Source organism: Notamacropus eugenii, chromosome 2 (assembly GCF_028372415.1).
Source record: "Notamacropus eugenii isolate mMacEug1 chromosome 2, mMacEug1.pri_v2, whole genome shotgun sequence".
Lineage (NCBI taxonomy): Eukaryota > Metazoa > Chordata > Mammalia > Diprotodontia > Macropodidae > Notamacropus > Notamacropus eugenii.
The window spans coordinates 330478097-330491210 of record NC_092873.1 but is presented as its reverse complement, the minus strand read 5'-3'; the positions used below and the strand labels follow the sequence as shown (position 1 = coordinate 330491210).

General features: G+C 34.1%; 1 protein-coding gene across 3 annotated transcripts in view; it reads right to left on the bottom strand.

Annotated features, from left to right (window-relative positions):
- CEP112 (centrosomal protein 112) overlaps positions 1 to 13114 on the bottom strand; it is a 587248-nt gene that overhangs the window by 82591 nt on the left and 491543 nt on the right. For all 3 annotated transcript variants that reach the window (XM_072645484.1, XM_072645485.1, XM_072645486.1), the window contains one exon: positions 5205 to 5294. In XM_072645484.1, the coding sequence (XP_072501585.1) occupies positions 5205 to 5294 (90 nt within the window). The remainder of the gene's footprint in view (positions 1 to 5204; positions 5295 to 13114) is intronic.

The following is a 13114-nucleotide window of genomic DNA, read 5'->3' as shown; positions in this document are numbered from 1 at the left end:
TTTTATGTTCTTTTGATCACATCACACTGTCATATAATTGATTCAATTAATATTACTTCAAGAAATATTTGTTGACTGCTTATTATATTGTATTCTTCATATTGTATTATATACATACACTATATTATATATCTAGATATGTCATTCCTCTCCTCAAAAATCTTCAATGGCTCCCCATTACATACAGAATAAACTTGAAATTATTTCTCCATTTAACATCCTCCAAAATCTGATGTCACCCCGCGTTTCCAACCCTATTTCAGACTACACCGTAACTAAACTAGACTATTAGTTAGCCACCTGAAATATGCCTGTTATCTATGCCTAGAATATCATCACATCTCTCTATGAATTCCTATCCATCATTTAAAAACAAACATAAATGCTACCTTGTCGATGACTCTTTGGTATTCCCTCAAGTAGTGGCCATCTCCATCCAAACTTTAACTCCTAAAGAGTACTTTGTTTAATAAAGTACTCTCTTTAACGAACTGATCATATATTGCTCTGTTTTATAATTATCTGTATATGTGTCATCTTTCTATAATTAGTCTGTTAAGTTCCATGAATGCAAAGGTTGTGTCTGTATGCTGTGGTTTGGATAAAGTTGCTTCCTTGAAATTTAATATAGTTGGTAGCATCAGCAGCTGCAAGTTGAAGCTGATTTAGGGAAAGCTGGGAAAGTAGGCCTACCCTCAGACAAAGAGGAAATAATACTGTAAACTGTGTGAACTCTGGAACCCAGACCCTTACTCTCATGTCCCTAGGAACTACAGCTTATAGAATCAAAGTTGGAAAGGATTAGTTGTTTTCTAGCCCATCTGTACCTGAAAAAAATCTCCCTAATACACATAATAATTCAGTCTTTGCTCAAAGATTGCAAGTGAGAGAGAATAATCTGTGGGGGTAACCTACTTTACTTCTGGACATCTTTGATCATTAAGAAGCTTTTCCTTCTATCAAGTCTAAAAAGAACTCTGAAACTTGCAGGCATTGTTCATAGATCTCCCTTGTGAATTGAAATAGAACCAGACATTCCTCTGTATCAATTTATTACATTGTTGAAGACACCTATTCCATCTCAACTCCCCTCACGCCCAATTCTAACCACTCCACTTTCTTTTCCTGCACGATAAATACCCTTATTTCTGACAGTGGATCCTTATATGGCAGAAATCGGAGGCCTCCAACGATCCTATCAAAAACTATGTTATTTAAGCTAATTGAGTAAGCTAATGAATATCAGAAAAATAAGAGCCATAATGGCCAAATGGATCACATATAACCTCCTTAAATCTTTTATTTATTTATTTATTTAACTTTTAACATTCATTTTAACAAAATTTTGGGTTCCAAATTTTCTCCCCATTTGTCCCCTCCCCCCCACACCAAGCATTCTAATTGCCCCTATGACCAATCTGCTCTCTCTTCTATCATCCCTCTCTGCCCTTGTCTCCAACTTCTCTTTTGTTCTGTAGGGCCAGATAACTTTCTATACCCCTTTACCTGTATTTCTTATTTCCTAGTGGCAAGAACATTACTCAACAGTTGTTCCCAAAACTTTGAGTTCCAACTTCTCTTCCTCCCTCCCTCCCTCCCCACCCCTTCCCTTTGGAAGGCAAGCAATTCAATATAGGCCAAATCTGTGTAGTTTTGCAAATGACTTCCATAATAGTTGTATTGTATAAGACTAACTATATTTCCCTCCATCCTATCCTGTCCCCCATTACTTCTATTCTCTTTTGATCCTGTCCCTCCCCATGAATGTCAACCTCAAATTGCTCCCTCCTCCCCATGCCCTCCCTTCCATCATCCCCCCCACCCTGCTTATCCCCTTATCCTCCACTTTCCTGTATTGTAAGATAGGTTTTCATACCAACATGAGTGTGCATTTTATTCCTTCCTTTAGTGGAATGTGATGAGAGTAAACTTCATGTTTTTATCTCACCTCCCCTCTTTATCCCTCCACTAATAAGTCTTTTGCTTGCCACTTTTATGAGAGATAATTTGCCCCATTACATTTCTCCCTTTCTCCTCCCAATATATTTCTCTCTCACTGCTTGATTTCATTTTTTTAAGATATGATCCCATCCTCTTCAATTCACTCTGTGCATTCTGTCTCTATGTGTGTGTGTTTGTGCGTGTGCATGTGTGTGTGTTTAATTCCACCCAGTACCCAGATACTGAAAAGTTTCAAGAGTTACAAATATTGTCTTTCCATGTAGGAATATAAACAGTTCAACTTTAGTAAGTCCCTTATGACTTCTCTTTGCTGTTTACCTTTTCATGTTTCTCTTCATTCTTGTGTTTGAAAGTCAAATTTTGTTTTCAGCTCTGGTCTTTTCATCAAGAATGCTTGAAAGTCCTCTATTTCATTGAAAGACCAATTTTTCCCCTGAAGTATTATACTCAGTTTTGCTGGGTAGGTGATTCTTGGTTTTAGTCCTAGTTCCTTTGACTTCTGGAATATCATATTCCATGCCTTTAGATCCATTAATGTAGAAGCTGCTAGATCCTGTGTTATCATGATTGTATTTCCACAATAGTTGAATTGTTTCCTTCTAGCTGCTTGCAATATTTTCTCCTTGACCTGGGAATTCTGGAATTTGGCCACAATGTTCCTAGGAGTTTCTCTTTTTGGATCTCTTTCAGGTGGTGATCTGTGCATTCCTTGAATATTTATTTTGCCCTCTGGTTCTAGAATCTCAGGGCAGTTTTCCTTGATAATTTCATAAAAGATGATGTCTAGGCTATTTTTTTGATCATGGCTTTCAGGTAGGCCCATAATTTTTAAATTGTCTCTCCTGGATCTATTTTCCAGGTCAGTTGTTTTTCCAATGAGATATTTCACATTATCTTCCATTTTTTCATTCTTTTGGTTTTGTTTTGTGATTTCTTGGTTTCTCATAAAGTCATTAGCCTCCATCTGTTCCATTCTAATTTTGAAAGAACTATTTTCTTCAGTGAGCTTTTGAATCTCCTTTTCCATTTGGCTAATTCTGCTTTTGAAAGCATTCTTCTCCTCATTGGCTTCTTGAACCTCCTTTGCCAATTGAGTTAGCCTATTTTTCAAGGTGTTATTTTCTTCAGCATTTTTTTGGGTCTCCTTTAGCAGGGTGCTGATCTGCTGTTCATACTTTGCTTGCATGTCTTTTATTGCTCTCTCCAGTTTTTCCTCCAGTCCTCTAACATAATTTTCAAAATTTTCTGAGCCCTTTTTGAGCTTTTTCCAGGTCTGATCCCATTGAGAGGGCTGGGATACAGAAGCGCTAACTTCCGTGTCTTTCCCTGATGGTGAGCACCACTCTTCCTCATCAGTAAGGAGGGGAGGAACCTCCTTAAATCTTTCTGATAAGCAGGCAAAAACGTAAAAATTAAATAAACAGGGAAAAGGACTGGACCTGTGGTTTCACTGACATAGGGAATCCCAGATAAGAAAACTCCTTCTAACAATGCAACCTGTAGTTGGGACTGTGCCTTTGGATTCATTGGTATAAGGAACTCCCAATGAGGAAACTCCTTTTTACAGTGTAGATTAGTAGCTTCTCCACTAAGTAGTATCTAAGAGAGTTGTCCGTAGTACTGAGAAATTAGAGGATTTACCCATAGGTTACACAGACAATAGCACTGGAGACAAGACCTAGAACCTTGAGGCTGGTTCCTTAACCGTTATACTATGTTTTCTTTCTAGTGTCATAAAAATTACAAAAAAGAATTACTTTGATAATAAAAGAAATTATTGGTTAAAAAACTTAAAATTAAAATCGAATGGAAAAACCTGGATATTTTAAAAATCTCTTCAATTTTATTTCATATCAGATATTTTCCCCATTTCACTTTTTATGCTCCATTCTAAAAATACTTTTTTTAAAAATTCATACCAAATTTTAAAAAGTATAAAATAAATTCAGTTTGACTATAAATAATTTAAAACAAAACGAGGAGGACTTGGGACATCCCATGACCCTGAGTGTTATAAAGTACCAAAAGTATACTTTCTCTTTATACAAAACCAAAAGTGAATTAGAATTCTCCACAAAAGGTTGTTTTAGGTAAATCTTGAATAACATAGCTTTCAGTAGCAATGCAAGTTAGATTCTATGGCTAAACTCCCTAGGTGTTTTCATCTGTTTCTTCCTTTAGAAGGCCAAAATAGGTCATCTTTTTGGTTCTTTTGTTATTTATTTATTCTCCTCTGCCCATTTAAGGGTATTAATATGTTATTATTACTCTAGTTACCTGAAAGAGTTCTCCAATGAAATCTTCTTCTAATATCTTATTGTGGCACAGTGGCTATGCACATAAACCCTGGTAGGTCCTCATAAGCTGGAGTGGATTTATTTTAGAACAGGTGTTTTTGGACTACCTTAGTTAGGGGTACTAGTTAATATTTTTTTTTGGCCATAGAAATCTAGGCAAAAATACAAACTGGCCCATGGTTCAATGTAGTTCTTTTATATTGCTGAGATGATAGTGGCAGAGTAGCAAAAAAAATGGTTAGAGTATAGTAAACATTATTATTATTATTAATTGTTAGTTATCTCAGATCCAATGACCAACAATGACTGATAACTCATGAAGGAACTGAATCACATATAGATAGGCAACTAAAGTAGTATATTGGTACCCCTAAGGCACTAAAAAAATGGATATAAGAAATATCTCTAATTTGTTGAGTATATCTCCATGGAGGAGTTATGGGAAAACTGGCAGAAGCTTGACTCTTGGTTTCCATCCTTGTGCTTCCCATTTGTGCTTTTGCTTCTAACCAGGTTCAGTACTATGGTTGTCTGCTCTGGACTAGTCTTTATATTTTGTTAGCCCTGTTCTATATTTTCTTTTCCCAGTTCTCAGAGGCAGCATTACAGATAGGGCCATTGCCTAGACCTAGGCTATAGTATTAATCTTTTGTCTCTAATGGGAAATAACTACGTATATACAGAACAGTGACAAATAATAATCCATTTGTAAGAAAAGCATGATCTCAACTGACAAATAAGTATCAGTCACTTCTAAAAGTAATGTTATTTAAAAACTAAGCCATTAAATGAAAGTAATGGTGCCACTTGAAAATAGAAATTTGTCATTAGTTGTAGAAATGACTTGGATTTATATCTTTAAGAAGGAGAATCATATAAGAAAAGTAAAAAAAAAAGTCTAGTAAAGCATAGTAAAGGTAGAAAGTTTAAGGGAAGAGAGAGTACCTGTTCCTGGGATTCCAACTCCCGGTGATGCAGTTTTTTCTCTATTGAGCGCATCTGAATGCTTTGGTTTTCCAGCTCATCTTGCAAATCCTAAAATAAAGTGAACCAGTGAAAAAATAAACACGTTAAATTGCAGAAACAGATTGCAAGTAACCTAACAAACATCACAGTTCTGTTGTTTCCCATCTTTGTTGTTTCTTAAAAGTTCAACTTAGTAAAACTGACAAGCTTTTGCATAGCTTTCTCCTACTCCAAGAAAATGTAACATGAAGACATGTAAAATAGCTAAATTAGGGCTGACAATTCTCTTTACAAAAGGGTTATTTACCTATATATGCATTTATCACAGATTTCCTTAAAGTAGTGAGTCCTTGTGATACATTTAAAGTAAAAATTGATTTATAAAAACTGAACCTTTCCAAAATATTTTGTCAATTCAGCTAAACAATAGCATTAAATATCTGCCACGTACTCAGTCCAAGAACTCTTTTATTATAGAAATGGAATGCAGAATTGTATTCATTTCAAATGAAAGGCAGCAAGGTGGCTCAATGGACAGAGAATTGGACTTGAAGTCAGTAGTACCTGAGTTCAAATCTGACCTTGGACATTTACTAGCTGTGGGAGCTTGAGCAAGTCATATAATCTTTCTATGCCTCATTTCCTCACTGATAATGTGGACAATAATAGCACCTCCCTCTTCAAGTTGTTATGAGGATAAAATGAAATAATATTTGTAAAGTGCAAAATTTAAAGCGTTATATAAATGCTAACTATTGTTATTATAATAAAATTACACTAATAAATATTTACTATGTAAACACTATATGTGTTCCTGGTGTTATGTGTATAGCTTTCACCTCTATGAAGTCCCTTTCTTCTTCTATAGCAAGAGGAGAAAAATAGTGGGGACAGGGAGGAGAGAGTGCAATGCATTGATGAGTTCTTAAGATTGTTAGCACATATTTATTTATTTTTTTCCATAACAAAATTTTTTTTATTTTTAATGTTCTACAATCACTGCCATAAAACTGAGATTTTTTTTCCCCCTTTCTGCCCCCCCACCATTCCCCTCCCTCCCCAAGACAGCATACAATTCTATATAGGATCTACATATACTTTCCTCTTGAATATATTTTCACTATAGTCATGCTGTGTAGACAAACTAAAATAAATGGAAGAAATCATGTAACAAATCAAAACATAATATACACACACACACAAAAATGATCTGCTACATTCTGCGAATGAATTCCATAGTTCTTTCTCTGAATGTGGAAGGCATTTTGCCTTGGAAGACCATTGGGAAATATATATATATATATATATATATATATATATATATATATATATATATATATATATATATATATATATATATATTTTAAGTTCTTGTATTGTTACAAAATTCCAAGTCTACCAGAAAAAACTCTCACACACTGTGGTCTCTGCTGTGCACAAAGTTCTCCTGGTTCTGCTCCTTTCACTTTGTATCATATCATAAAAGTCCTTCCACGCCTCTCTGAAATCTTCTTGTTCATCATTTCTCATGGTGCAATAGTACTCCATTACATTCACACACCATAATTTATTCAGCCATTCCCCAGTTGATGGGCATCCCCTTGATTTCCAGTTTTTGCCACAAAGAAGCACATATTAATTTAACTACTAGTACTCTATGTGAAATCTTTGTGCAGTGGAAATACTCAGAAGATGGGTTCAAATACTGGCTCTCTCACTTGCTACTGTGTGACCTAAGGCAAGCCACTTAATTTCTCTGGGTTTCAATTTCCTCAACTGTAAAACAAGGAGGTTGAACTAGAAGATTTTTAGTCCTAACTTGATGATACTATGATCTTACAAAAGCATATTTAAAGCATGTATGGAGATGGAGATGACATGGAAATAATAATTAAGAAGTACATGTTATTGAAGCAAGTACTAGGATTTGGGAGAATCCAGAAACTATATTCCCCCAATGTACAATATCTATTATTATCATACCGGTTTACTATTTGATTTTTAAAACTGGAATAAAAAATGTCCCTTTCAAACAATGTCAAGAGTACATGGTTGACCTATACACACATATATATAATATGTTGAAATGAATTGGTAACAACCTAAAAAATATAAACTAAAAAAATATAAAACTTGCATTTTTCTTTATTCCTAGGAAAGCACAAATAAGGACAAAGTTAATTAAATAAAGAAAAGAATTTGCATATTTTGAAATGACCAAAACAAAAAAGAAAATTATGTCAAAAGATTCAGGCTGCACTTTAATATATTTTTTTTTAAAAATAGAGTGTGAGGTAGTACCAAATCATTCATCCAAAGCAGACTTTGATAACAAGAAAGAATTTGAAATTCCTTCAATTCCTTATTTCTCTTTGAGTTTATCAATTATTTCTATTAGAGGTGAGTGCAATGCTTATTTGCTCTATTTTCAGTAAGCTAGCATTATCTAATTTGTTAAAATTTCCTTGCCCATCATAGAGTAATTACAAACATCTGTTGAGCAAAACAGCAAACTGGAGAGATTAAAGAACTGAAAGGAATGTTCATGGTTTAATAACATTCAAAAAATTTATTTCAGTTGTCAAGATCATCATTTGGGTTTCTTGTTTTTGAAATACAAAATACAACACAATGGATCTTATGAATACTTTGTATATATACACAAAAGATGGATCTTATATACATTCTGCCCTTCTCTTATGGTATTATGATTTATTTAGTGCCAAAGTTTTTGCACACATACATTATATTCTGTGCTAGACTGTAAGCTCTATAAGGCCAGAGATGAAGTCTTATTTTGCCTCGTGTCTTCCAAATACTATAAAAATAATGTGTTGAATAAATGTTGAATTGAATTGAATTATGGGTGAAATGTATGATAAATGTAATGTAAATACAAATACAAAATGTAAATAAAAATGAATTCTGATTTCATCTTACCAAAGGAAAAAAATTGCAAGATGAAATAATTTTCACTATAAAATATTACCAATTAATTTGAACAATTATAATTATTAGATTTATTTTTTGACAATGAAGTTCTCTACATTCAAATACATACTATAATTATGTTAATTCGGAATTCTGAGACAACATTTCATTTCCATAAATTTATATGTGGCCCACAATGTAAGTGAAGCTCCAAGACATAAAAATGACTAATCATCTACACAGAGAAGGTAGCCATATTTAACAGGAATCTGAACTCTCCAACTCACTATCTTTTTTTAAAGTGCCTCAAATACATTATACTTCAGGAAGATAATGATCATTTTGATAGTGTGAGATAATGGAACTGGTCTTGGATTTAGAAGACCTGGACTCTACCTTTTATTAGTTATGTGATCTTGGGTAAGTCATGTAACTTGTTTGGATAATCAATTTTTTCATCTATAAAATGAAGATAATAATTCTTGCACTAGCTGTTTCATGAGGTTCAAAAGAAGTATTTTTAAAAAAATCTTAAAGTATTACATATGAGTTAAAATAATGACAATATTTACTCTACTTTTGAATTTTGAAACTGTAAACATTCAAACACTAAAATTCACATCATAATTCAGGACAAGAATCTTAGAACTAGAAGAGAGACCTTAAAGCTGAATTCATTCAGTCCCTTAACAATGAATCAGTCCACAAAGGGGGTTGGGCGTGGGAAAAAGAACAAATATTTAATAAGTTCCTGCTACCTGCTAGGCACTGTCGTAAGAGCTTTATAATATTTCCTTTGAACCTCACAACAGGTATTATATTATACTACTATTATTTCCATTCCAGACAGAAGTTAAGTGACTTGCCTGGGTTCACATGGTGTCTAAGGACAGGTGTGAATTCAGGTCTTCCTGTTCCAGGCCTAGCACTCTATCCACTGTACCACAGTAACCTCTCTATTAAGTACCTACTACGTATTATGCTAAGTTGCAAGGTGGCTCAGCCTGGAGTCAAGAAGACCTGAATTCAAATCCAGGCTCAGACCTTAACTAGTGTGACCCTGGCCAAGTCACTTAACCTCTGTTTGACTTAATCCACTGGAGAAGGAAATGGTTAACCCCTCAAGTATCTTTGTCAAGAAAACCCCATGAACAGAACGGTCCACAGGGTTACTAAGTGGCAGACATGGCTGAATGATTGAACAACAATGTATTAGGCACTACGCTAGGTACTGGGGAGAAAAAAAAAGTAAGCAGTCATTTTCTTCAAGGAACATAGGCTATTAGGGAAGAAAACATGTTCATATCTAAGCATATATAGAATGCATTTAAAATACACAAGATTATTTTGCTAGATAAGTACAGATAAAGACAGGTCATAAGAGGTTGGTGACTTGTTTCATCTTAAAGAGCTAGTTAGTGGCAGAATTGAAATTAGAAGTCAATTTTCATTTCAGGGTTTTCTCTATCATGCCAGATTGCCTAGGCACCCAGTGACTATGTGGAGATGTAAACAATTATTCAGATGCACAATTAGGATCCTTGGTCCCATGTATGATCTTGAAACCCATATTTTTATTCATAAACTTTAAATTTAGCATTCAACTCAAAGAATCATGCTTTTTACAGTTTACAAGAAAAATTCTGGATACTTAGGGAATTTGCTAACCAACATCAGAGTAAAAGTGTAAATTAAAGCATATTTTGAACAACTAAATTGTTCAGAGTGCAAAATTAATGTCTTTCCTAAGTATGCTATTAATTTGAATCACCACTGAAAAGACATTCCTTTCCTTCTCCCAATTAAACTGGCTTTTAAATCTTGCACAATACATTTCTTGTTGAAAGTCTACATTATACTTGACCTTCAAGAGTGCTTTATGTAGGTCTATGAACAATGACATGAAATGATTTGCTTCCCAGGGCAGATATTCTATACTTCCCAAAGCATATAAAAATGTAAATAAGATACTAAGCTTTACTCTACCAAAGAAGATATACCACAATTCTCAAAAAAAGAGGAATGGGCACATTATACAATAGCAATGATTAATTGAAATTAAAGTGTAAATATTCCTTATTGTTACAGTGAACACTTGAGGGCAAACCACATTGTCTTGGTAGTTAATGTGTCTAATGCCCAAAGTCTTTGAAAGCACTAATTGCTTCCATGTTGGTACAGAAAAAAAATTAACACCACATTTAATAATACTGTCATTGATAATCTAATTTCAAACAAGCAGAGTTTATAAACAAAATTGGTAAGATATTAAAATTTCATTTAATTCAAAATGAAAACTTCAGGAACATAGCTCTAAATCAATTGGACAAACATGAAATGGCTGCAAATATAAACTTTCTGTTGCTACCAACTAAATAAAAAAAAGTTCCATTCAAAGTGATTGATACAGAATTTTTGAAAGCTATCTAATAGGGAAAACTTTTAGTTAGGCACTAATAAATATTTGTTACATGAATGAATGAAGATAAAATTTTTTTCTGGTATACAACTATCATTCATTCCTTTAATCATGCACAAATACAGCAAAAATTTCTTAAATCTCTACTATGTGCTAGGTGGTGATACAAACACAGAAGCTGACTTACCCTTATGAAGCTTATAGTCTACAAAACAGATTTCTGAATTCAAAAATATCCCATTCCTATCAATAGTATACTCTCCTTTGTATAAGTAGAAAATGTAGTATACCATTAAGGGAAAAATTTAGTGCATAAGCTTTGAGTTGTTTTTACATAGTGGTTATAGATTTTTGCTAATTCTTTTGTAGACTTTTTTCCAGCAATGATGTACTGGAAGAAGGCAGGTGATATAGCAAATAACTCAACATTTATTAACCACTTAGTATGTGCCAGGCATTGTACTAGGCACTGAGGATCTAAAGACAGGCAAAAGATGGTCCCGGCTCTCAAGGAGCTCACAGTCTAATGGGGGAGAAAACATGCAACTAATCAGAGAGAGGGTAAGTTGGAAATAATCAACAGAGTAAAGGTATATCATTAGGGGACAACTGGCAAAGGTTTCCTACATAGGTGGGATTTTAGTTGGAACTTGAAGTCAGGAAAGCCAAGAGTTGGAAGAGAGTAGAGAGGTCCAGGCATGGGGAAGTGGATTGGAATTAAGGTCTGTGGTCATGAAACAAAGAGAAGCGAAGCTTGGATATGGACGAACTGCTGGAGTTAAGCTTTACATAACTCAGCATTAAGAAGTTACAATGAATTGTAGCATTTGTTAGTAAAGGTGCTATTAAAACGAAATCATTATATTCTAAATTCTAACAGGACAAAAAACAGTACTTCTTTCAGAACAAGGAAGACAGAGTGTATAAATCATCCACTATACCTAAGCTACAAAGTGAAGAGAGTAGAGGATCAAAATTTTGCACTAATAAGATAGATTTTTTAAAATGCTAATAATCTGAGTTTGTTTTCCTTTTGAAATTTGTTATAATTAAAATCTCTCCCTCTTTGATATTTTGCATGTCAAATAAAAGTGAGACCCAGTCAATCTCTTTATGTAAAGAATGACTAATCATAAGGACAAAATTGTGGCCACTTTAAAAACAAGTAATTATGTTTAAAAATAATATCTACAAAGATTCAAGTAGTGTTGCACTATTTCAGCAATAATAAACAGAGTCAACAATATTTCTAAAGGGCAACTTTTCTGAGATATATAATTCAGTTTTAAATCCCGAATGTTTTCCTAAGCTTTTTAAAGAAAAGACTAATTAAAAGCTGAGGTAAAATGCCTGCAAATTACAGCATTAAAATCCTTCACATTTTCATGACTGATCTATAAATGTGGAATCATGACTTAAACTACCAGGACAAAGCAGAAAGGCCAAGACTTTGCCTCTGACTGTGGAGATAGAAATTTAGGACTACCCAAAGATCACACAACAGCAGGGGCAGGGAGTGATCTTCTGACTGTGTGATCTCATTGCCTATTTAAAGAGGCTATTACAGCTTTGAGGTGGGAGGTGGGGATAGGGAGTGGGGTGAAGACAGGAGAAGAGAGGAGGAAAGAAGGAAGGAGAGGACAGGAGAGCACAGAAGAGGACCTCTGTCAGGAGAGGAGAGGAGAGAGAATCTATTATCAAAAGTAACTATGAGTCTTCAGCTAAAATTCCACCCAGTATTTATCTTAAAAGTAACTACTTTCATTCAAAGTTTTCCACACTAAAAACCACCACAATCTTAAATATATATATTTTTATTAGTGATTCTCAGGTTATAGGGAAAGGTTCATAGCAAAAGTCTAAAGAAAACCAGAACAGTCATTACAGAGACTACTACCAGGTTAGCACAAACAATAGCATACTTTTTTCTTTTGGTCTACCCTTAGGAATTGTTGTTTTTACTTTTTACTTCACATTCCAAAATATTTTTTAAAACCACCTCAGTTCTTATTCTCTTTCTCTCTCTCCCCCTCTCTTTCTCTCGACTTTGGTGTTAAAAGTTTTTTTTAAGAGTTTTAACTTACTCCATATGTTTGCTGTTCACATAAGGCAGAATTCTTTTCTGGTGGGAATGATTTTAGTTCTTGTTGCAACATACTGTATAGCAAAGAAATTATGCTTTGAAGTAAGTTATTGCTACAGTACTCATTAGGCTACTGATTTAATATGAAAGGCAAAAATACTGTGGTCAGTGTCAAAACAATAACATTGTTTTCTTCAAAGAAAAAATATTTTTCCTCAAAAAAACAAAACTCCAACACTGTATTCATGTTGTTTCTAGGGGTGGAGCCAAGATGCAAAATAGAGAAGCTCTCACTCTACCTCTCCCGATATTCCCCTCAAAACAATTTTAAAATTATGCCTCAAATAATTTTGCAATGACAGAGACAGTAAATGGCCAGAGTGATACATTCTTTGAGTCCAAAACACCTTAGGATGTTGGAGAGATCAATGACACTGGGGTGAAGACTAGCATGGA